This window comes from Rhinoraja longicauda, chromosome 4 (genome assembly GCF_053455715.1).
Source record: "Rhinoraja longicauda isolate Sanriku21f chromosome 4, sRhiLon1.1, whole genome shotgun sequence".
NCBI lineage: Eukaryota > Metazoa > Chordata > Chondrichthyes > Rajiformes > Arhynchobatidae > Rhinoraja > Rhinoraja longicauda.
Genome location: NC_135956.1, coordinates 34,843,617 through 34,869,723, shown reverse-complemented (window position 1 = coordinate 34,869,723; position 26,107 = coordinate 34,843,617). Strand labels below are relative to the sequence as shown.

The window sequence follows — 26,107 nt, the reverse complement described above, 5'->3', positions numbered from 1 at the left end:
CATTTGACAGCACTGGACACTAAAGTTTAGAAGGATGAGGGGGGACCTCATTGAAACTTACTGAATGGTGAAAGGCCTGGATAGAGTGGATGTGAAGAGGATGTTTCCACTAGTGGGAGAGTCTTGGACCAGAGGCTTTCGCCTCAGAATCAGAGGACGCACCTTTCGAAAGATGAGGAGGAATTTCTTTAGTCAGAGGGTGGTGAATCTGTGGTATTCATTATCATGGAAGGCAATGGAGGCTGTTAATGGATATTGTAAGGCATAGAATGTCAGATTCTTGATTGGTAAGGGTGTCAGGGGTAATGGGGCGATGCAGGAGAATGGAGTTGAGGAGGAAAGATAGATCAGCCATGATTGAATGGTGGAGTAGACTTGATGGGTCGAATGGTTTAATTCTGCTCCTAGAACTTATCTAACTTTCTGGACCAGCGTACTACACAGGACCTAGTTAAAGGCCTAAACGACCGAAGTCAAAATTCCTTGGAGATCGCCCAGCCATGTCAATCCCTTGGTCACCATAAAACTCAAAATAAATTGTGAGGTGCAATTTCCCTTGCAAAAAGCAAGGCTGACTATCTCTAATCGACCCTTGCCTTTCCAATTGCAGCTAGAAGCTGTTTCTCATGACAATGGTTTCCAAGAAAGATTACAATTAATGCATGGAAATACGCAAGTCATTTACCACTAGTACTTGGCAGGTTAAATATTAAAATTAAAAAGTAATCTTTGAACATGTAAAAGTCCCGCTGAACAATTTCAGTTTAATTCATTTGGGAGGTATGTAGAAAATCAGGAGGCACCTGGCACTGGGCAAAGGTGAATCTTCACTGACGTATATCTTGGTGGGACTTTCATCTGCCTTTTACAGAAGGGCGGCAGAGTGACGCAGTGGTAGAGTTGCTGCCGTACAGGGCCAGAGACACTGGTTCGATCCTGACTACAGAGACTGTCTGTACGGGGCTTGTATGTTCTCCCCGTGACCGCGTGAGTTTAGAAGGATGAGGGGGGACCTCATTGAAACTTACTGAATGGTGAAAGGCCTGGATAGAGTGGATGTGAAGAGGATGTTTCCACTAGTGGGAGAGTCTTGGACCAGAGGCTATAGCCTCAGAATCAGAGGACGCACCTTTAGAAAGATAAGGTGGAATTTCTTTAGTCAGAGGGTGGTGAGTCTGTGGTATTCATTATCACAGAAGGCGATGGAGGCTGTCAATGGATATTTTAAGGCATAGAATGTCAGATTCTTGATTGGTAAGGGTGTCAGGGGTAATGGGGCGATGCAGGAGAATGGAGTTGCTTCCCACACGCCAAAAACGTGCAGGTTTGTAGATTAATTGGCTTCTGTAAATTCTCCCTAGTGTGTAGGATAGAACTAGTGTACTATTCGCTGGTCAGTTCGGACTTGTTGGGCTGAAGGGCCTGTTTCCACGCTGCATCTCTAAAGTAAACTATACTAAACCCGCGGCAGAGTGGATCTCCATCGTGCTGTGAAGGTTAAGTTGAAATGTCTTTTTCATTGCAACTTGCATGTGCATGGAGACAAAACTGAGAGGGGTACAGCAGACCTAACTGAAGTGACCACAGTCTCAACTAAGTGACTTACTGAATGCCACTGGCCATCATTAATGGGGTTCGGCAGAACGGCCACTGCTGTGCCTCTCCCAAGGTTAAAAAGGAAATGCAGTCGTCCCATCCAAAGCTGAAGGGCTGCGTAGTCAACCTGGTTTTGATGGGCCATGTAGTACAGCAATCCGCTGGAGGCATATGTTCTGATGTTCAGCTGGAGAGAAAATCTGAACAAAATGGGAAGCACAGTCATCAGTTTTTAAAGTAACCGCTGTCTTTCGATTACACACAGCTTTGGTCCAGGTCTAGAGAGAATGTTGATTCCTAGAAAATGAAATTCATATGAGAATTGTTGTTACAGAATACTTTAAGCTGGTTTTCATTTGTGACTTTTTAATATAAAAACCACAACTGTGGAAAACACTTCAATACAAAACATTGAAAACATGAGACTTTCACCATGGTGTTTAAATTAAACACATCTTCGATTGATCCCCAGTTTGATATAAATGGTAGTGATTAATATGCTGAACCATCAGAAACATAGGAAATAGGTGCAGAAGTAGGCCCTTCGGCCCTTCGAGTCAGCACCACCATTCAATATGATCATGGCTGATCATCAAAAATCAGTACCCCATTCCGACGTTTTCTCCATATCCCTTGATTCCCTTAGCCCTCAGAGCTAAATCTAACTCTAACTCTCAGATTAGAGTGTGGTGGTCTATGTGATTGTCGTCACTAAATGGTTCATAGTGTCTCATGGATGCCCTGTTTATAGCTGCCAGATTTAATTTAACTCTAATCAATCTAGCACGGTCATAAAGGCACAAAGCAATACGCAGGGGTATACTCAGTGTGACAACAAGAGGTGTCTTCATAATGATACACCAAACCTGCTATCCCAAGAATCTATATGGTGAATCTTTGCTGCACTCCCTCAATAGCAAGTCCAAGCTATCGCAGGGACAGAGACCAAAATGCAGCACAATACTTCTTTACATGCTGGAAGATATATTTACTTCTGTACTCAAATCCACACTTAATAAAGTTCAACATATACAAATTGGAGGCCATATTTCCCTTCTGGACTGCTCACTATTCAACATGGCCATTCTAAGTTCCATTAGCCTTCCTAATTGTTTGCTGCAACTGCATGTTGGTTTTCAGTGAGTTATGTTCAAGGATAGACCACAAAAAGCTGGAGTAACTCGGCGGGTCAGACAGCATCTCTGGAGAAAAGGAATAGGTGACGTTTCGGGGCGAGACCCTTGTTCAGACGGGTCATAGGATACCCAGACAAGGATACCCAGGTTCCTTTAAACATCAACAAAATCTCTCACCATTTGAAAAATATTCTTATGTTCTCTGCACCAAGGTGGATAGTTTCAAAATGCTGGAGTAACTCAGCGGGACAGGCAGCATCTCTGGAGAGAAGGAATGGGTGACGCTTCTGAAGAAGGGTCTCGACCCGAAACGTCACCCATTCCTTCTCTCCAGAGATGCTGCCTGTCCTGCTGAGTTACTCCAGCATTTTGTGTCTATCTCCGATTTAAACCAGCATCTGCAGTTCTTTCCTACACAAGGTGGATAGTTTCACAGTTTTTCATATGATGTTCTTTCTATCACATTTATACCCACTCCCTCGGCCTCTCTGTATCCCTTTGAAGCCTCTTTTCATTTTCCCTTCTCACAATCCCGTTTAGATTTTCAACAGCAAGCGTGAAAATCTGAAATTTGGTTCCACAGCTAAACTAGTTTAGTTTATTGTCACGTGTACCGACCGAGGAACAGTGAAAACTTTTGTTGTTGTGTGCTATCTAGTCAGTGGAAAGACTATAGATGATTACAATCAAGCCGTCCCACAGATAGGGGATAACGGGAATAACGATTAATGCAAGACAAAGTCTGATTAAAGATGGTCCGAGGGTCTCTAATGAGGTAGATGGAGAGTCAGGACTGCTTTCTAGTTGGTGATAGGATGGTTCAGGCACCTGATAACAGCTGGATGCAACTGTCCCTGTCTGGAGATATGCATTCTCAAAGAATTGCAGTGGCCCTGAACACCCTACAGTCCTGAAAGTCACACCCTGCCAACATAAGAACGATCTGTATATTCCAATTTGTTCCCTTCTGTTCAATAACAAATTCTCAATCCTTGTCAGTACGTTACCTTCAACTCCCTATTATCTAATGGTGTTGACTTCCATCTGCAACACCATATTCTGCACTCTATTTCCTTTCGCTTTTTGCACTACTTGTTCTGCTAATGTACAGTATGACTGAACTCATGTGCGGTATGATTTGCCTAGATAACATGCAAAACAAAGTTTTCAACTGTGTCTCGTTTCACGTGACATCAGTGAACCAATGCCAACACCAACCTCCTGTGTGGGACTTGATTGAAAGGCTTTTGAAAATCCAAATACACCATGTCCACTGGGTCTCGCTTCTCTCTTCTATGAGTTACATTCGCAAAGTTCTGCAGTAGATTAAGTCAAATATATCTTTTCTTTCATAAGACCATACTGACTGCTCAAAATGATTCTTTCACCACAGATGCTCCCTGACTTAAACTGCTGAGTTCCTTGTGTTTTGCTCAAGATTCCAGCATCTGTAGCTCCTTGTGTCCCGCTGCTAAATCCCATTATTGGTTTCAAGGGGATCTGTCATTAGATCCTACATGATAGACTCCTGCGCTGAGGTCAGGCTAACAGGTGGGTAGTTCCTTGGTTTGTCTCTCACCTCCTTCAGAAACAATAACAACACAGATTATCACAGTGGTGCTTGTGGGAGCTTTTCTGCAGATGTCCTGGACATTTACTGTAGGCATGGCTTTTAAATGACTTCTCAACACGTTTCCTACACAACATCGAAGCTGATTGATGGCCAACCAGAGAGGTAGGGAATGGGAAATCACGAGAAGTGAAACAGTAGTCATGGAGGAAATCTCCAGGTGGAGGGATGGGGCTGGGGGAAGATGTGGGATGGATGTTCGTGATTAAAGAGCACACTGGTCCGAATGGAAGCGGACTCTTCTGCCTCTTGAAAGATGGCTGAGATCGGGAACTGCACATCCCTCTCTCTGCATCACACTACCCAAGCTCTACCCACTGAATAAGAATAAGATGTAAAAGTCTGTCAAAATGGAAATACCAAGTCTGTTCAAACCTCCAGCTGGTTGAACTGCTTCCTGAGAATGGACTTCAAGGTCCACTTTGAGGCAGATTTAAAATCTGTAACATTTTGACTTCTTCCTTGAAAAAACAGCTTGCTTCTGGGAGCTAGGATTTTTAGATTAGTTTAGTTTAGAGATACAGCACGGAAACAAGCACTTCAGCCCAATGAGTCTGCACCAACCAGCAATCCCTGTACATTAGCACTATCCTACACACACATATTTGGGACAATTTACAATTTTACTGAAGCCAATTAACCTCCAAACCTGTACGTCTTTGGAGTGTGGGAGGAAACCGGAGCATCTGGAGAAAACCCATGCTGGTTATGGGGAGAACATACAAACTCAGTGCAGACAGCACCCGTAATCAGTCTCTGGTGCTGTAAGGCAGCAACTCAATCACTGCGCCACAGTGCTGCCCCAATACCCATTACAAAATTTCATTTGTGCATCCATCACCTTTTTCAGTAGCTATCACATATCCATCTTCTACTTATAACTGCAATCTTAAATTGGAGACTCCAAGATGAATAAAGTCTCTAACCAATATTATTCTGGTTAATAGAGATTAGCACAGCAAAAGCAGTTGACTACAAATATGCCACTTAAGTTGTTTCACTGCAACTGGCTCAAGAGCTACCTCTGCTGGGTAACTGGTGAAGTTACAGTTGTATTTTACAGTTAAAATACTACTGGTGATTCATGGAAGAAAATATAACAAGTGCCTTGCTTTATTCTCCCAAATCATCATCATAAGAAATAGGAGCAGAATTAAGCCATTCGGCCCATTGAGCCCGCTCTGCCATTCGATCATGGCTGATCTATTTTTCCTTTGTTTATTCTGGGCGTTTCTTCCCAGCTGTTATCAGACAACTGAACCATCCTATCGCCAACTAGAGAGCGATCCTGACCTAACAATCTACCTCATTGGAGACCTTCAAAATATCTTTAATCGGACTTTACTGGTTTATCCCATGTCTGTACACTGTGGACGGTTTGATTGTAATCATGCATGGTCTTTTTGCTGACTGGTTAGCACGCAACAAAAAAGCTTTTCACTGTACCTCTGTACACGTGACAATAATAAACTAAACTAAACCTCCCCAAATGATGACAGCTAATTTATATACAGCAAGCTCCCGCGAGCAGCAATATTTTTTAAACAGCATAATCAATCTTTTTAATCTGATTATGGATAAAGGTAAATATTGGCCAGGGATTTGATCTCCTTAGAATAGTGCCCATGATTGGTTATGGTCATCTGACAAAGCAGATAGAATCGGGGCTTTGCTTTTTATTTACGAGTACCACTACTCACGTTTAAGAGTAGTCGCGTTTAATAGTACTCGCGTTTTGTTTAAGAGTACCACCACTACAAGTGTGATCTTTTTGCGTTTGAGGCAGCAGAAGTTATGTAACGCCTTCCAGGCCTCCAGGCCCTGTAGCCAGTTCAATGTGCTGTTGTTGAGGGCCGTGAGGTCCACCAGGGGGGCGGAGGACAGCGCAGTCAAAAATGCCGTGCTGCGCTGTTTGCCGGTCTGCTCCACACACGCAGGCTGCTGATGGACGCAACCCCCAACGATGCATGTTGGCATTGAACCGGCCGACCCCTGTGCGGAGCCGGTTCAGGGCGACCCACTCTTTGCGGGGCATGTCCGAGCCGGGTGGGGCTGTGGTGTTCGGTGCGACAGTGAATTGAGGAGGTCGTGAATTGAGGAGATCGGCAGCTGACCTACAAGCAACACCTTTAAGCTCTCCGTGCTAAAGTCTCGGCACGGAATAACATCATGCATTGCTTGGCTGCATCATCATGGGGCGCCAGGACATCTACTCTCCGAACCAGTGCTCTTGAACTCGTGTACAGCGCCGCTGAGTACGCCGCCCCAGCATGGTGCCGCAGCGCTCATACTAGCAAGCTAGACGCCACCGTCAACGACACCATGCGGATCATCACTGGCTGCCTACAACCTACTCCGACGGATCTCATGCCAGTGCTCGCAGGTATCACACCCGCCAAGCTTCGCAGACCCCAAACACCCTTTGCACCACCTCGCCCAGGATTCATAGCAACTGGGACCTCAACGCCTGTCATCTCGTTGGAAGTGTGATGAAGGTGCGGTATAGCTTTTTGTTTTGAAGTTTCAGGGTAGAAAGTAAACCCACAGACATCTGACTCAGACATGACAATGCCTTACACTGAGCCACAGGCAATACTTGCAGTCTGAAAAAATTCAAATGTCCTTTTGAAGATAAACTTAATATCATTCTGCAGTAAATGTCATTGATAGCCCTCGCATCTATTCCAGGAAAACACTTACTTTTTCCTCACTGTGTTTTCATCAAGGGTGAGGATCATGTGGCTTCCCTGTGCAAGTCCAAACTGGTAAGCTTCAGGAATAATGCCTGGTAACTCCTCTGTGACACACTGCGCCTGTTGTCCAGAAATGACACACAATAAAACATTTACCAACAAAAGTATTATCAGGAATGAATTTGTTTACATTCACATAGAGTCAAAGAGCGTGGAAACAGGCCCTTCAGCCCAACTGGCCCACACCGACCCGCATGCTCCATCTACACTAGTCCCACTGCATTTGGCCCATTGCCCTCGAAGCCTGTCCTATCCATGTACCTATCTAAATGTTACTTAAACGTTGTGATCGTGCCTGCCTCAACAACCTCCTTCAGTAGCTCGTTCCGTACACCCGCCACCCTTTGTGTATAAAAGTAACCCCTCAGGTTCCCATTAAATCTTCCCCCCGTCACCTTAAGCCTATGTCTTCTGGTCCTCGATTCCGCTACTCTGGGCAAAACACTGTGTGTTTACCTGATCTATTCCTCTTTTAAAAAAATTAGTTTACATGGCACCATGTTATCAGAAAGATGTTGCCTTTTGTTGTCTCTCCTTTATGTGGGAACTCAGTTCAAGAGGGTGTACTGGCATATGTGTGCCAGGTTTTGCCAATGTGGTCCGAGCCTCCTTGAAAGTTAATGACACCGTTCAGGAACACATCACTGCCTGGCTCTTTCCCTGAGCTTCACCCAGAGAAATGTTCTCATCCACTGGATGGTGAATGGCTTCTGCATCAACTCTAGAGACCTTTGCTGGTTGCAGAAACGTTGGTAACCAGAGGACGTGGTTATAGGGTGATTAGCCAAAATATAAAGCCTAAGGCTAAATGAGGGCACACAGTAACAGGGACTTTGTAGGCCTGAAAGGAAGTTGGAAACACATTTGAGAGTATGAATACTTGAAAGGAATATCTTTACTGGATGGTGTTCATATAGCAAAAGAGTGGGATTGATTAAACCAGAATAGCCAGCACAGAAATGATGGGCTGGATAGGTTTCCTCTCTTCTGTAACACATTTCTCATGCTCTCTCTCATATCTCCTTGCGACACAGAAGGTGGTCTTTGGATCCACTGAGTCTGTCAGCTCTCAGAACACACAGATCAATGCCAATCTCTCACGTCTCCCTGGAACCTATTCTCCCTAGTAACCTCAGAGTAAATACCAGATGCTGGTGTCTTTCGGATGTGAGAGCAAACTGGAACTGAACTGAACAGCAGCAGAAACTCATGTGGTCGCGGGGAGAAACCACACAGACCGCACTGGAGACCAAGATCGAACCTGCGTCGCTGCAACTGAGCAGCACAGGTAGGAACAAGGAACTGCAGATGCTGATTTACACAAAAGGACACAAAGTGCTGGAGTAACACAATGGGCCCGGCAGAATCTCAGGAGTAACATGGAATGGTGATAGTTTGGGTCTGGACTCTTCTTTCTACTCGGCAGCCATGTTAACGGCTGTGCCAATGTGTCACTCTGAAATTCACCAACAGGGGGCGACTTACTGCCACTAACATCACTTCACTCCAAGTTAAATAAGATACAAATATTTTGAAAACTGCAATATTTCAAGCTCACTTTGAAACAGGAAGTTTTCGGATTGTAGTTAGTTTAGAAATGCAGCAACGAGGGGGAGACACAGTTTCCCTTGTTACAAGATCAGTCAGTCTGAGTAAGGAGCTTGGTACACCAGCAGGAAAGACTTGGCTGCGGCTCTCTGGCAGTCTGTTGTCTTTTTTTCTTTTTTTTTGTTTGTGTCGGTGTTGGGATGGTTTTTGTTTCTGTTTTTGGCTGTGTATGTGTGGTGGGGGTGTGTGGTGGGGGTGTGGGGTGGGGTGGGGGGGTGGGGTGGGGCGGGGGGAAACCTTTATTTTATTAGGTCTCTTCCCCGGGGCGCGGCTCGGCTGCGGGCCTTAACATTGCCGGCGCAGCTCGGCTGCGGGACGTTTCAGTGCCCGGTGCGGCTCGGCTGCGGGCCTTAACATTGCCGGCGCAGCTCGGCTGCGGGACGTTTCAGTGCCCGGTGCGGCTCGGCTGCGGGCCTTAACATTGCCGGCGCAGCTCGGCCGCGGGACGTTTCAGTGCCCGGTGCGGCTCGGCCGCTGGACTTAACATCGCCCGGTGCGGCCGCGGGACGTTTCAGTGCCCGGTGCGGCTCGGCCGCTGGACTTAACATCGCCCGGTGTGGCCGCGGGACGTTTCAGTGCCCGGTGTGGCCGCGGGACGTTTCAGTGCCCGGTGCGGCTCGGCCGCGGGACGTTTCAATGCCCGGTGCGGCTTGGCCGCTGGACTTAACATCGCCCGGTGTGGCCGCGGGACGTTTCAGTGCCCGGTGCGGCTTGGCCGCTGGACTTAACATCGTCAGCGCTGTTCGGCCGCGGGACGTTTCAGTGCCCGGTGCGGCTCGGCCGTTGGACTTAACATCGCCCGGTGCGGCCGCGGGACGTTTCGGTGCCCGGGGCGGCTCGGCCGGGGGGCCTTCCATCCCCTTGCGGGGGCTGTGCGTGTCGTTTGCCTCGGTAGGGGTCGAGCTGCCTGTCCGTGGGTGCGGGGGGAAGAGAGGGGAAGTTTTTGTTGCCTCCATCACAGTGAGGGGGTGTTTGGAGTCACTGTGATGGATGTTTGTGTTGGGGTCGGGTGTCCTGTGTTCTTTTCTTTTTGCTGTATTTTGTGTGACTGCTGAAATTTCGCTCGGTGTTGTGCCGAGTGACAATAAAGTGTTGTTATGTTATGTTATGTTATGTTATGTTCTCTTGCTTGGCGATGTGCTTGGCCTTTCCTCAGGCAGAGGAAAGCAATTCAAAGGTCTTCTCTTCTGGGTGGTTAATTTTTAACAAGGCATCAATGCAATTAATGCACAAAAAGCTGGAGTAACTCAGTGGGACAGGCAGCATCTCTGGAGTGAAGGAATGGATGTTGTTTCTCTCCAGGGATGCTGCCTGTCCCGCTGAATTACTCCAGCTTTTTGTGTCTATCTTCAGTTTAAACTAGCATCTGCAATTCCTTCCTACACATCAATGCAAGTATGTACATCTTACATAAAAACGATGCAAAATGCCAGGTTAGTAAAGCTCAGCTCCACGATCACTCGTAAACCTGGTCTCACACTGGTTAGAACACAAAGTGCTGGAGTATCTCAACGGGTCAGGCAGCATCTCTGGAGAACATGGACAGGTAACGTTTCAGGTCGGGACCCTTCCTCGGATTTCCATGTCCTCCTGAGATTCTGCCTGACCCGCTGAGATATTTCAGCACTTTGTGTTCTACGTAAGGTTCCTAGCTCTTTGCAGTTCCTTGTGTCTACTCCATACTTGATGCAAATGCAATGGAGCAGAGGCGGATTCAAACCCTTCAGCCAGTTTTCTTAAGAGCCTGGTTACTGAGATTTGGATGATACTACTCCTTCCACATTGACTCAGATACAATACTGCTACATTTCACATCAACACAAACTGATAGCCTTGATCAGCCACCAAATACACTTTTTGTGAACTGAATCAAATGGAAACAAAACACTGACTGCATGGAGTTGATATTACACAGTCCTTACAGTTTTCTTCTTGGGAGGAGAGCTGTGGCCCGGGGAAGAGGGACTTAATGAGTTTTCAGGCGAATCTATGGGTTTCACAGTGGGCTGAGGTGTAAGCTCATAGCTTCTGTCATCCTGTGTAGGTGTGGGTCTCGGTGATAGCAGGCAGCTGTCCAGATCGATATTCTGGTACTTCAGAGCGCCACCAAAATCTAACAACCTAGGATAAGAAGAATAATTTTCTTTTAAATTGCATAGGATTCCGTAGCAATTAGCATACAACACAAGACGCTATTTCTCAGCAAGTAATTACAAGGGGGAGATTTATACGGCCAAGAGCAGCTAATGATGCACAATCTTTCTGCCAGTTGTTTTTAAAGACGCAATTTATATTTTGATGCAAGTGGATTGGTTTTACCAGCTGCTAGGACTTTCAATTGCTTAATTGATTGAAAGATACAGAATGGAAACAGGCCCTTCGGCTCATAGTCCATGTTGATCATCAATCACCCGTTCACATACTAGTTCTATGTTATCCCTCTTGCGAATCTACTCCCTACAAAGGCCAATTAACCGACAAACCCGCACATCTTTGGAAGATACAAAGTGCTGGAGTAACTCAGAGGGTCAGGCAGCATCTCTGGAGAAAAAGGATGGGTGACATTTTGGGTCGTGACCCTTCTTCAGACTGATTAAGGTTCCTGACCCGAAACGTCACCCATCCTTTTTCTCCAGAGATGCTGCCTGACCTGCTGAGTTACTCCAGCACTTTGTGTCTATCTTCGGTGTTAACCGGTATCTTCAGTTCCTTTCTACCGTACACCTTTGGGATGTGAGGAGAAACCGGAGCACCCAGAGGAAACCCACTCAGTCACAGGGAGAATGTGCAAATTCTATACAGACTGTAGCCGGGGTCAGGATCGATTCCGGGTCTCTGACGTTGCGAAACAGCAGCTCTACCAGTACTGCCACTGTGCGGCCCTGAGAGTGTCCAGAGTCAAATGAGACCGTGCTGTTGTTCGAAGTGTGACAGGACAATCGCAGCTTTATGGTTTCTGTTCCGGCGCTTTTCATAAACCGATCGTAAAGTAAAGCCAGTAACAATAGCTACTCTGTCATGAGCAACCTGGCAGAGAAAGTCACCGCAATGTGATATTGTGGAACTCAGGACATGACTGGAGGGCCACTTGTGACTCACTTCCCCTTTTTACTTGTGGTGGCTGCTGTAGGGGGTGAGAGTTTAGTCTCACCCTGTTCAGATGTGGGATCCTGCAGGAACTCAAGACTCACCACAGAATTTTCTCTGTGGGATGAGATAGTTTTGACATCAGATCATTTGTGCCTATTTAGTCTGCTGAGTAAATGGAGCTGCATTTCAGGAGTCTAGTCAACTAAGTCGAGAGTTTAATTGTCATGCGTACCGACGAACAGAACAACAAGCTTCTTACTTGCAGCAGCTTGTGAGTGAGTGAGTGAGTGAATGAATACTTTATTGAATGATACTTTATTATCACATGTAATATGTCACAGTGGGATTCTTTGTTTTGTATATACAATGTATGCCACATATAGGGCGCTGACAAAGTTACAAAGTATTCCATTTAGTCCCCACTGGTCTCTTTTGTTCTCGGCAGTCCCCCCACACCAGGCCCCTCATTGGTGTGAATGCACAACAGTGATAAAATCATCAAATATAAAATTCAATAAATTAATAACCTTAATACTAGGTAGGCATAATAGTGCAAAAAATGAAGCTTGTAGTGCAACCACAGACATGGTTCACAGAAGCTTATAGATGCTGAGGTTAGTGTTGCGCAGTGTTCAAGAGCCTGATGGTTGTTGGGAAGAAGCTATTCTTGAAGCTGTCTGAGAGTGACACAGTGGTGCCTCGAGTTGCAGACTTACACAGCGTCCAGTGATCTGGGTCAATCTGCACCTCTGCTGCTGTCTGTGTGAAGTTTGCGTGTTCTCCAGGTGACTGCACGGATTAACCCACCCACATCCAAAAATGTCAGGGGTTGCTAGGTGTCCATTGTAAATTGCTCCTCATGCGTTGGTGGGTGATAGTAATTTGGAAAAGATGATGGACAAAAGGTTACAAGGAAAATTAGTGTGGGAATGGGATCGCTCTGAGGTCTTTTCTCGCTGGAGTTTAGAAGGATGAGGGGGGATCTCATTGAAACTTTCCGAATAGTGAAAGGCCTGGGTAGAGTGGACGTGGAGCAGATGTTTCCACTAGTGGGAGAGTCTAGGACCAGAGGGCCCAACCTCAGAATAGAAGGACATGCCTTAGAAAGGAGATGAGGAGGAGTTACATTAGCCAGAGGGTGGTGACTTTTGAAATTCATTGCCACAGACGACTATGGTGGCCAAGTTGTTGGGTATTTTTAAAGCGGAGATTAATAGGTTCTTGATTAGTAAGAGTGTCAAAGGTTATGTGGAGAAGACAGGAGAATGGGGTTGAGAGGGAAAGATAAATTAGCCATGATTGAATAGCATCCCTAACTAGTCTGAAGAAGGGTCTCGACCCAAAATGCGACTCATTCCTTCCCTCCAGAGATGCTGCCTGTCCCGCTGAGTTACTCCAGCTTTTTGCGTCTATCAGTGGAATAGACTTGATGGGCCGAAGGCCTAATTTAGCTCCTATGATTTATGAACATACGGAAATATCAAATATTTCCAAGTCATGGTTTCAAAGGCATTAGTTTTGCACCACTACTTTCCCCAAGGCTGTCCCAAGGGCTTTGCAGCAAATGAAATGCAGATGTATTACTGAAACCGTTGCGCTCCATTTACCCACAAAAGCTCTCAACCACAGCAATCTAATGTTAACCAAAAATGTCAAATGAGGGATAAATATTTGTCAGGAAACAAGGAATTCTTTCATTGGTCTTATGCACAATGGCACTCGGGTGAATGAGGACATTTTGTGCGTTGGACCTCTACAGACATTTTTCCTGATTACCCATCAGATCCAGCACTGGGGAAGTCGATCTCCTTTCAATCATCGCCATATCAAAGCGGCGCTCAGAATCAATGACCTTTGTTAGACTTTAGAGATACAGCGTGGAGACAGGCCCTTCGGCCCACCGAGTCTGTGCCAACCAGCAATCACCCCGTACACTAGCAGTATCCTACACACTACAATTTACGATGCTTACCAAAGCCAATTAACCTACAAACCTATACGTCTTTGGAGTGTGGGAGGAAACTGGAGCACCCAGAGAAAACCCACGCGGTCATGGGGAGAACGTACAAACTCCGTACAGGCAGCACCTGTAGTCAGGATCAAACCCGGGTCTTTGGTGCTATAAGGCAGCCGCTGCACCATTGTGCTGCCCCAATGTGCTGCCCCTCGATGCGAGTGACCTGATGCTACACCACGGTACAGCTGTGAGTATAAATATGTTATGGTAGTGGGGGTGGGGCTCCAGGAGCAGCTGAGACACCGACGAGTCCGCTCCCCTCTTCCCCAGCACACCTCCAGCTGATGCTCACTACCCTCGAGAGCAAGCTTGCAGGTCTTAGAGCAAGGCTGCTGTTTCAAAGGGAGATCAGGTACTGCTTTACTCCTCCTGTCACTGCAACATGGCTCACTTGACCCTGCTGTCCAACCTGAGTGTCTGTCCATTTATAGCAAGGACTATGAGGAATCCTGAGGCAAGAAGAAAGGCCGCAGTGTCTGCTTCACGATTAACATTCTGTGGTGCACTAACGTGACCACGGTCTTCAGGTACTATAACAGCGTTAAAAAGACACTTGTGCAGGTACATGGTTAGGAAAGGTTTAGAGGGATACGGGCCAAATGGGACTAGTGTAGATGGGAAATCTTGGTCAGCATTAATGTGCGGCACGGTGGCGCAGCAATAGAGTTGCTGCCTTACAGCGCTTGCAGTGCCAGAGACCCGGGTTCAATCCAGAGTTTGTATGTTCTCCCCGTGGGTTTTCTCTGAGATCTTCGCTTTCCTCCCATACTCCAAAGACGTACATGTTTGTAGGTTAATTGGCTTGGGTTTGTATACTTGGTATAAGTGTAAATTGTCCCTTGTGTGTGTAGGATAGTGTTAATCTGTGGGGTTCGCTGGTTGGTGGGGACTTGGTGGGCCAAAGAGCCTGTATCTCTAAACCAAACTAAAGCTGGGCAAAAGAGCCCGTTTCCATGCTGTATGACTCTCTATGAACAGATTTATAACCTGTGGTTCACACTGCCCTGACCTCCTACAGGGGCCACATAAACACAATATGCAATCAGATTAAATTGTCAAAACTTACTCAGTGTTGAGGACCAGATTCTTGATGCAACCCCTGAACGATCTTGTTATCTTGAGGACAATGGCACCTTCTCCAGCAGGAACTCCACCGACAAACAGTCTGGTAATGTTCAAAGAACTGCTGTCAGCAGAGGATCCCAGCCTCATTTCCAGCAGGCTCCCTTCATCGATCTGTAATGTTATTATCCTGCAAGAATGAAGCAAGGAGAGTTTAACCCTCAAAGTCAAGGTGACAAAAATGAATCTGTTGACCCATTTGCCTATAACATGTATCCAATTATTTCAGATATTATGGAGAGAACAATGGTCAAGAAATTGCACCATGAACTATCGGTTTATCAGGTTAAAAGGTCATATGCAGGGATTCAATATAGCAGGTGCCCACACACTCTGGCCATGGAGAGCAGTGGGCACAGTGATTTCAGGGCTCTGGAATCTCCCCATGTGAGTAGCGTCCCAAATGGTCACAAAGTGCTGGAGTAACTCAGCAGCTCAGGCAGCATCTCTGGGGAGCATGGATAGATGACGTGTCGGGTCGAGACACTCCTTCCGATATCTTCTCAGGGAAGTGGATTGTGACTGTCTGGTGGGCTGAAGGGCCTGTTTCTGTGCTGTTTCTCTAAATTAAACTAAAGCTGGGCAAAAGAGCCCGTTTCCGCGCTGTATGACTCTCTATGAACAGATAGAGCCAGCGTTACCGAAAACCAAGGAGGCTGCCATTGTACAGCTGTTAAAGGAAAGATGACTTACCTGGAGCAGATATTGGGAGGAAAGGAAGGCAAGTTCCTGGCCCCGCTTCGAAACCACAGGGTTCTGCCGGCCACTTTGCAACTCACCTCAGAAATCATCTCCCAGAGGGTGGAATTCATTGGCACAGATGGCTGTGGAGGCCAAGTCATTGGGTATATATAAAGGGGAGGTTGATAGGTCATCCATTAGTAAGGGCGCCAACGGTTACAGGGTGACAGCAGGAGAATGGGACTGAGGGGGGGAAAATAGATCAGCCATGATCAAATGGCAGAGCAGACTCAATGGTCCAAATGGCCTAATTTTGCTCGTGTGTCTTATGACTGTATGGTGTCTGCACCACCCCTCTACTGTTGCTGTGGATCATCTGATGTGGTGAAATTCACACCATCTGGAAACCCACAAGGTTTAGACGCTGGCTACTCAGTTATATACTGGTTAGCTAGTCTCAGGAGAAGTTCCCATCTGAGTTCATAAAACATTCAGGAAGCTTATTGCCAATAATGGCAATTCACATAGATGTGTTTTCACTTGTGCCTCCACTGTTTGGACTGTGACAAAAACTAACAAGTTCAGCAAGATGGCACTATCGAGCAGGTAGGAAATGCAATAACAATTTGTGGACTTTATTGTAGGTCCGTTGCTTGAAAGTAACGTAAAGGATCCAGTGGTACAAATGCCACAATACACAGTGCAAATGCTTGTCCAAGCCCGCCATGTATCACGTCATCGTCAATCCAGGTGGAGAGAAAGCTGGCTTACAGGGTGCTGCAAAGAGAGAAAAAGTAAGCACCAAAGACTGCAGAGGGAGGATGTGTAGTTAAGATAACCGTGGGAGTCAGTGGGTTTTTAGTTGATGTCATGCAAAAGTACTTGCTGTGTAGGAAGGAATTGCAGATGCTGTTTATACCGAAGATAGATATAAAATGCAGGAGTAACTCAGTGGGTCAGGCAGCATCTCTGGAGAAAAGGAAAAGAGGCAAGTACTTGCTTGCTGCCCATGCCAAGGAAGGGGAAACAGTGAGAGAATACCTGTCCTTTTGACCTTTTTCTCATTTCACTTGCAACATCTTGGTGCTGCCCTCTGACTCTGGCCAACACGTACCTCCTGTTCCTGGTGAGTATGATGGAGTGTTCTTGCCCATCGCTATATGTTCCTGATGGAGACCTGGCAACTATTCTCCTGGTGTTGACTCCATCTCCAGTGTTCACGTGAGCTTCCACACGCTCATCGATGATCATAATGCTGAGGAACGGCTGCAGGTGGAGAATTGTTAGAAAATATTAGCTATGCAGGCTATAAAAATCCTCCAAATCTGGCCCCAATGTCACCTTGCTGCCCTCTAATGTTACACTGGGTAAAGATGACACTTGTCTTTCGTGAGGTTATGGGCTCCTGGCACAGGACCCATCTGATGTGTAGTAAGCACAGTAGCCATTAGAGTCATAGAGTCATAAAGTGAGGAAACAGGCCCAAGTTGCTCATGCCGACCAACATGCCCCTTCTACACTAGTCCCACCTGCCTGTGTTTGGCCCAAAAAGTTTTAAATCTATTCTATCCATGTACCTGTCGTCGTGATATGCTTGCCTCATCTACCTCCTCCCGCAGCTCGTTCCATACACCCACCACCCTTTGTTTAATAAAAGGTTGCCCCACGGGTTCGTACTATGGGGCGGCACTGTGGTAGGGATGCTGCCTTACAGTGCCAGAGACCTGGATTCGATCCTGACTACAGGTACTGTATCTACATTCTCACTGTGACCACGTGGGGTTTCTCCGGATGCTCTGGTTTCCTCCCAGACTAAAGATGTCCAGGTTCGCAGGTTAATTGGCTTCGGTAAACTTGGACATTGTCATATCATATCATATCATATATATACACAGCCGGAAACAGGCCTTTTTGGCCTTCCAAGTCCGTGCCGCCCAGTGATCCCTGTACATTAACACTATCCTACACCCACTAGGGACAATTTTTACATTTACCCAGCCAATTAACCTACATACCTGTACGTCTTTGGAGTGTGGGAGGAAACCGAAGATCTCGGAGAAAACCCACGCAGGTCACGGGGAGAACGTACAAACTCCTTACAGTGCAGCACCTGTAGTCAGGATCGAACCTGAGTCTCCGGCGCTGCATTCGCTGTAAAGCAGCAACTCTACCGCTGCGCTACCGTGCTGCCCTAGTGTGTAGGAGAATGCGAGGAAAAAGGGGATGGCTGATTGGCGGGGACTCGGTGGGCCGAAGGGCCTGCTTCCGCGCTGTATTCCGCTGTAAAGGAAAACAAAACTAAATCTTTCCCGCTTCACTTTAAACCGATGCCTGTACTTTGTTATAGGTCTGTCCCTTGAAAGTAATGTAAAGGCTGCAATGGTGGAGATGCAATGCCAGCATTGAAAGCCACAGTGCATTGTACTCACTGAAACCCACAACATTTTGCTACATCTCTCTCAGATGGAGAGGAAGTTCACTCACAGTGGCTGTGAAGAATGAGATGGAAGCACAAAAGAACTCAGAAACAGAAAGGAAAATGAGAGGAAGAGAGAAAACAAAAAGGAAACGAGAGAAAAGAATGCAGTTAGAAATTATGACCAATTAAAATCAGCAGGTGCTGTTTTTAAGACCTCCTTTTATGATTGACACAGCTTGAGATTCCTAACTATTATGTTTCTGATGAGGCAATGTCTTGATTCAGGCCTTCCATATGTAATTAACACTGCACTGCCAGTACTGCTCTCAGTGGCACCAAGGCACTGATTCCAGCTGATGCACTACTGCCTCCATCTAAGATATGTAGGAAGGAACTGCAGATGCTGGCTTATACTGAAGATAGACACAAAGTGGTGGAGTAGCTTAGCGAGTCAGGCAGCTTATTTGTTTAGTTTAGAGATAGTGCGAAAACAGGCCCTTTGGCCCACAAAATCCACGCCGATCAGCCGTAGATTACAGCCACCCTACACACTCGGGACAATTTACAATTTTCATCGAAGCCAATTAACCTACCAACCTGTTCCTTTTTTGCGAGCGTGGGTGCAAACCGGAGCACCCGGGGAAAACGTGGTCACGGGGAGAATATACAAACTTCATACAGACAGCACCCGAGCTCAGGATCGAACCTAGGTCTCTGATGCTGTAAGGCAGCAGCTCTACTGTTGCACCACCGTGACCCCCTTTGGAGAAAAAGAGTGGGTGACGTTTCAGGTCGGCACCCTTCTTCAGACTGAGGGAAACTGGAGGTAAGAGAAGGCCAGAACAAATCAGGGGTGGCAACAGTTGACCAAGGAAGGGAGGAGCCCATCATGGCCCATTGTTAGCTAGGGAAGAGGTGATAATGAAGGGATACAGGGATGTGAACAGTGAAACTAGTAGGATGACGAGGTGGGAACGGGGGGAGAGAGAGAGAGAATGCAGGGGTTACTTGAAATTGAGTATAAAAGTTGAAAGGTTATGTTGCAGTATCATGTTTCTTTCATGTACCTGATCATGTATCTATACGCTGTAAACGGATAGATTGTAACTTGTATGATCTTTCTGCTGACCGGTTAGCACACGACAAAAGCTTTTCACTGTACCTCGGAACAGGTGACAATTAACGAAACCGAACAGTTATGTACGACGTTGTTGAGGCCGCATTTAGAGAATTGTGTTCAGTTCTGGGCATCGTGTTATAGGAAAGGTGTTGTGAAGCTGGATAGGGTGCAGAGATTTACGAGGATGTTGCCAGGACTCGAGGGCCCGAGCTCTTGGGAGAGGTTAAGCAGGCTAGGATTCTACTCCTTGGAGAGCAGGATGATGAGGGGTGATCTTGTAGACATGTACAAAATCATGAGAGGAATTGATCGGGTAGACACACAGAGTCACTTGCCCAGAGCAGGGGAATCAAGAACCAGAGGACACAGGTTTAAGGTAAGGAGGGAAAGATTTAATAGGAACCTGAGGGGTTACATTTTCACACAGAGGATGGTGGGTGTAGGGTATAAGCTGCCAGAGGAGGTAGTTGAGGCAGGTAGTTTTGCAACGTTTAAGAAACATTTGGACAGATGCATGGATAGGACAGGATTAGTGGGATTAGGGCCAAACGCAAGTAGGTGGGACTAGTGTAGATGGGATATGTTGGTCAGTGTGGGCAAGTTGGGCCGAATTGCCAATTGCCATGCTGCATGACTCTATGACTCGAGAGAAATCAATGCACAAACTGCTGGATTGTAAGGGTCTACCTAAAGGCCTGCATGTGATGCAATCCAGACAACGAGCAAAATGCTGGAGAAACCCAGCGGCTCGAGCAGCATCTGTTTCTCACAGAGGGTGGTCGGCCAGCTGACTTCATCGTGAAGATGATTTGTTGCTCTGCAAACATACTGATGCTTGAATGTTGAGATCCAGCCATGATATACTGGAAAATCCTTCAAATTACACACAGCATTTGTTCATCTAAGCTGCTGTTCCTTATAACGATAGAAAGATAACAGTGGGATCTAGTTCGAGACAGAAACACTTCCTTCAAGGGCCCTTGTCAGGAAGTGTTAGCATGGCGTGCACAAGTGGAATTACTGCTGTAACATTGGCAGCTTGCAGATAATACTTCAGTATGCTACTGATATAACTCGTCTTGAGTTTTGATAGTTTTAAAGTTGTTTACTTTTATAATTAGGAATTCAAATGATTAAGTAAGAAAAATTGAATTTACTTTACAGATCAGAGGTGGGAACTAATCGTAATAAAAAATTAAAGAGAAGATTGCATTTAGAACACCATTAAATGCATTTCAAAGCAATTAAGTGTATGGAAAGTGATTTCAGATATTCCTCAGAGATTTGACTTTATAAGCCTAAGCTGTTATTTCATTTTAAAACCATTTGCTTTCTGCAAAGTAAACAAAGATGTGGCAAAATTATTAGTCTACATGAGCCTTTTTGTTCATTTTTAACTAATTACTGAGCTTGAAAAGTTCATGCTTTATTTATCTTAACAATGACTTGTATTTGTTTAATGGCTTTAAAGTAACAAAATGACCGAAGGCCCTTCGCAGGAAGTGTTCGCATGACGTCACTACAAGTCTGATCGCTAAAGCATTGGTCAAAGAAGACTGAAAGGAGAGAGCAAAACAGAGGGGTGGAGAGGTTTACGGGGTGCAGAGCAAAGGGCTTCAGCAATAGAAGGGAGGATGGTGGAGCAGATTAAATCAAAGATCCTTAGGAGGGCAGATTGAGCAGGATACAGGTCAGGAGATAGAGAACGGAAACAGAGAGGAGCAAGAGGGGGACGGGGAGGGTTTAGTTTAGTGATACAGCATGGAAACAGGCCCTTTGGCCCACCAGGTCCACGCTGACCATCAATCACCCGTACACTAGTTCTAGGTTATCCCACTTTTGCATCCTTCACACAAGGGCAATACCCAGAAGCCAATCAATCGACAAACTTGCATGTCATTGGAATTTATGAGGAAACCGGAGCACTCGGAGGAAGTCCACGCGATCACAGGGAGAACGTGCAAACTCCACACAGACTACGGTTGCCAACTGTCCTGTATTAGTGGGACATCCTGTATTTTGGGCTAAATTGGTTTGTCCCGTACGGGACCGCCCTTGTCCCGTACTAGGCCCGGGGGTCACTGTAGGCCATGGGGCTGCTGTAGGCCCAGACCCTGTAGGCCCGGGGGCCGCTGTCACAGACACTGTAGACTAACGGAGTGTGTTCGCCTAACGGAAGTTGTGTAGCAACCCGCCTCCCGGCCCGGGTGGCCGCCATTTGTGGAGCGGGAGCACGTGGACATCACCTTTAGTCCCTTATTTGGGAGTGAGAAAGTTGGCAACCCTAACACAGACAGCCCCCGAGGTCAGGATCAAACCCGGGTCTCTGGCGCTGTGAGGCTGCAGCTTCTCTGCTGTGCCACTGTAGCACCCATAAAAGAGGGTGGGGAGATGATTTGAAAATAAATGTTTCTATATATTTGTACAGCTTAGGGAAAGGCCATTCGGGCTTAAATTGACTCTCATAAGACTATCTAATAGACTCGCCTGTCATTGATTTATAGAATAATAGAGTTGTTCTGCACAGAAACTATCCCTCCCGGCCCAACTTGTCATTGCCAATCATTGCCATTCTATACTAACCCTAGTTGCTTGCAATAAGCCCTGTATTCCTGTACTCTTCCCTTATCCAGCTACCTGTCCAATTGTCAGATTAATGAGACAGGATTTCCCCTGTACAAAACCACATTGGCTCCTCCTAAACAGTTCCCATCTTTCCCAGTGAAGGTAAGCCCAGTTCCCTTCCAATAATTTCCCTTCTACTGTTGCAAGGTTCTGTAGTTTCCTGGCTTATTCTGACTGCCCATTTTAAATAAGGGAACGTTTGCTGTCCACTGTCTTCCCAGATAGTCCTGCAAATATTTCATTTACCCGCAGTTCCCATCTGAAAGTAGTTCCAGGACTTCTTTCCACCACATGAGAGGAATAGATCGGGTAGATGCACAGAGTCTCTTGTCCAGAGCAGGGGAATCAAGAACCAGAGGACATGGGTTTAAGGCGAGGGGCGAAAGATTTAATAGGAACTTAAGGGGTATCTTTTTCACACAAAGGGTGGTGGATGTATGGAACGAGTTGCTGGAAGAGGTAGTTGAGATAAGTATGTCTGCAACGTTTAAGAAACATTTAGACAGGTCCATGGATAGGACACGTTTAGAGGGATATGGGCCAAATGCCCATAGGTGGGACTAGTGTAGATGGGATATGTTGGTCAGCGTGGTTAAGTTGTGCCGAAGGGCCTGTTTCCACACTGTAAGGCTCTATGACTCTATGACACATCCTCCCACGGTAGGTTCCAGGTCAGATCTGAGAACATTTTCCTCACCAGCCCTCCCCAATCGTTTCCCCTCCTCCGCTGGACTCACCATTTTTGTCTGCCGCCGATTACGACCTCCAGTTGGCTTGCCCATACCAGCCACAATCAGCCCAGTGTCATTCTTGGTGGAAAATGTCACCATTAACTTCGCCTCCAATGGTAGGACCTTGGGTCGCAACTGAATGTACCCGTCGCTGAAAATGCTCACACTCCGAATAGGCTGTTATATTAAAAAAAACATTTTACATTTTATTGAAAGCATTTCTATAGATACCCTGGTCCTGGGATCTGCATTCTCCACCCTATCACCCTTGCTTTCCAAACCCTAACTATTCACTGTACAAATCTACACAAGTCAGCGCTGGATCTTTTGTCAGTCACCTGATGGGCAATCCCTGGGTTCCCTTCCTGGGAAGAGTACAAAATCGGAACTGCTTGTTGGTAGGAACTGAATAAAAAAGATGTGGGAGAGAATGACGGAAACGGCAATGTCGGGATAGTAGGCAGACTTGGGAGGAGTGGCCTCACTGACTCGGTGAGTGAGCGGCGAGTCTGCTCAGTATTTCCAGCTCTGCTTGACCAGGGAGGAGGTGGGAATGGAACGCAAGTGGAAATGCCCTGTTCCCAGTGGGCAAAAGATGCCTGCAGCCCCGCAGAGACTGGCAAACCCTTGCCAGCCCACCCTGCCACCAGCCCAAACCTTCTTATGTACGGGATGTCAATAAATTGGGTGTTCGTAACCTGGGCAGGACCTATGGATCTGTGACCTCCACTATCAACTATCAGACATTAGAAACAATTTCTCCATCTCTACCCACCAGGATTTTAAAAGCATCTTAACCTCTTCACTGTGTTCTGTAACTCCAGCCAGGATTGCTGACTTTTGGATTACTCCTTCAGATTTCGAACGATAATTCAGATTCTGAAAAGCCCATTTACAAAATAGTTGCTTTATATCTCATTCTTTTAGAATATGTTTACGAAGGACTTGAGGGCCTGAGCTACAGGGAGAGGTTGGGCAGGCTAGGATTTTATTCTTTGGAGTGCAGGAGGATGAGCAGTAATCTTATAGAGGTGTACAAAATCATGAGGGGAATAGATCAGAAGGTCATAAGTGATAGGAGCAGAATTAGGCCATTCGGCCCATCAAGTCTACTCCGCCATTCAATTATGACTGATCTATCTCTCCCTCCTAACTCCTTTCTCCTGCCTTCTCCCCATAACCCCTGACACCCGATAAGGTAGATGCACTCTCTTTTACAGATCCAGAGGACATGGGTTTAAGGTGAGAGAGGTGCCATTGTGGGCCAAAGGCTCTGTTCCAGTGCTGCACTGCTCTATGTTCTATGTAAAGGGGATATATTTGTCACGAGGAGGAGTGCTGTGCAGATTCACCAGACTGGTCCCTGGGCTGGCAGGATCACCAAATGAAGAGAGACTTGGCTACTATTCTTGACACTTAAGCAGAATGAGTAAGAAAATAACTGCAGATGCTGGTACAAATCGAAGGTATTTATTCACAAAATGCTGGAGTAACTCAGCAGGTCAGGCAGCATCTCAGGAGAGAAGGAATGGGTGACCCTGAGATGCTGCTTGACCTGCTGAGTTACTCCAGCATTTTGTGAATAAATAAGCAGAATGAGAGGTCATTTCATTGAAACTTGGTCTTCAGGAGTCGGCAGGTGGACACAAGAAGGATATCTTCCTGGCATTTGGGGCAAGGACATGGAGAAATTTCTTCAATCAGAAGTTGGTGAATCTTTGTAATTCTCTATCTTCTAAGGCTAAGTTATTTGAACTCGGAGATCAATAAATTTCTGGATATTAAGCGTATCAAAGGATCTCAAGGGACATATGGACAGTAAAAGTAAGTGGCATGAGATAGAAGATCAGCCATGATCTTGATGAATGGCAGAGCAAGCTTGTGGGGCCAGGTGGCGTACATCTAATCCTTATGTTTTAATTTGGGAAAGTTCTTTATTTATTCTACTTTTGTTTTACCTCCAGCAAACAACCTTTCTTCACACCCAAAGAATTCCTCAGCAGGTCAAACGTAGATCGGTAAATCTCCACCTTCTTTAGGCAGCCCACAAATGATTTACTCAGAATTTCTTTCCTGCAAAACAGCCAATAGTTGAATTAAGTCAAGTCAAGTCAAGTCAATTTTATTTGTATAGCACATTTAAACACAACCCACGTTGACCAAAGTGCTGTACATCAGTTCAGGTACTAATAAACGAACAACTAAATGGCACATAAACATAACAGCACAATACATAAACAGTTCACAGCGCCCCCTCAGAAGGCCTCAAACGCTAGGGAGTAGAAATAGGTTTTGAGCCTGGACTTAAAGGAGTCGATGGAGGGGGCAGTTCTGATGGGGAGAGGGATGCTGTTCCACAGTCTTGGAGCTGCAACCGCAAAAGCGCGGTCACCCCTGAGCTTAAGCCTAGACCGCGGGATAGTGAGTAGCCCCATATCGGCCGACCTGAGGGACCTGAAGATAGAGTGGTGGGATAGAAGATTTTTGATATAAGGGGGGGCAAGCCCGTTTAGGGCTTTATATGTGATTAGGAGGAGCTTGAAATTGATTCTGTACCTTACTGGGAGCCAGTGGAGAGAGGCCAGGATCAGGGTGATGTGCTCCCTTTTACGGGTACGCGTCAGGAATTAAGACCATGAGTTGGTGACAGCTTCACTCCAGTGCTGTTGATTGACATGTCAATGGTTTGGTTTAGTTTAGTTTAGAGATATAGCACGAAAACAGGCACTTCTGCACACTGAGTCCGCACCGACCAGTAATCCCCGTACACTAGCAGTGTAGGGACAATTTACAGCTTACTGAAGCCCTACAAACACCGCGGTACATCTTTGGAGTGTGGGAAGAAACCGGAGTACCTGGGGAAAGCTCACGTGGTCACAGGGAGTACGTACAAACCCTGTACAGGCAGCACCCGTAGTCAGGATCGAACCTGGGTCTCTGGCGCTGTAAGGCAGCAACTCTACCGCTGCGTCCAAGGGAGAAAAATAAAATGCAGCAGATGCTGCGAATCGGACATAAAAGTAGAAAACGCTGGATATATTCAGCAGGTCAGGCAGCAGAGTTAATGTTGCAGATCAGAATTGGAGAAGATAAAAAAAGTGCGTTTCAAGGTTTTCTTTACCCCTCCCCGGGTCAGCAACCCAAAATGTCAACATTTTCCCTCTCCACAGATGCTGCCTGACCAGCTGAGTATTTAAAGCTATTGCTATTTTTATGGTAAGATGTTGGACATGTTAATTTTATTTATGATGCAGAAAGATCATCAACCAAGGCAAACAATACTGCTCCACTCATGAAGGAGGATGGATTTTAAATGGTTTATGGGGGTGAACAGTTGGATGAATTTCTCCTAGCTTGCACCCAATAAGATGATGATGAAAAATTAATTTGTTTGAAACACTTCCTCCTTCTTTGAGATTTTGTAAGTTCAGGATTAAAAAAATCAAGATGCAGACTTTATACATCTTCAATATGAATAAAAATGAGAAGGTAATCATGCCAGAACTCGAACATTAATTAAAAAAATGTCAAAATGCAGTATCGTAAATAATAATAGAAACTGTTGGAGATACTTAGCAA

General features: G+C 46.1%; 1 protein-coding gene across 4 annotated transcripts in view; it reads right to left on the bottom strand.

Annotated features, from left to right (window-relative positions):
• The window catches only part of lama1 (laminin, alpha 1), a 261,227-nt gene that overhangs the window by 20,258 nt on the left and 214,862 nt on the right, over nucleotides 1-26,107 (bottom strand). For all 4 annotated transcript variants that reach the window (XM_078397501.1, XM_078397502.1, XM_078397504.1 and 1 more), the window contains 7 exons: nucleotides 24,487-24,601; nucleotides 22,535-22,705; nucleotides 16,748-16,899; nucleotides 14,897-15,082; nucleotides 10,646-10,844; nucleotides 7,063-7,175; nucleotides 1,607-1,796 (listed from right to left, as the gene is read on the bottom strand). In XM_078397501.1, coding sequence (XP_078253627.1) covers nucleotides 1,607-1,796; nucleotides 7,063-7,175; nucleotides 10,646-10,844; nucleotides 14,897-15,082; nucleotides 16,748-16,899; nucleotides 22,535-22,705; nucleotides 24,487-24,601 — 1,126 coding nt within the window. The remainder of the gene's footprint in view (nucleotides 1-1,606; nucleotides 1,797-7,062; nucleotides 7,176-10,645; nucleotides 10,845-14,896; nucleotides 15,083-16,747; nucleotides 16,900-22,534; nucleotides 22,706-24,486; nucleotides 24,602-26,107) is intronic.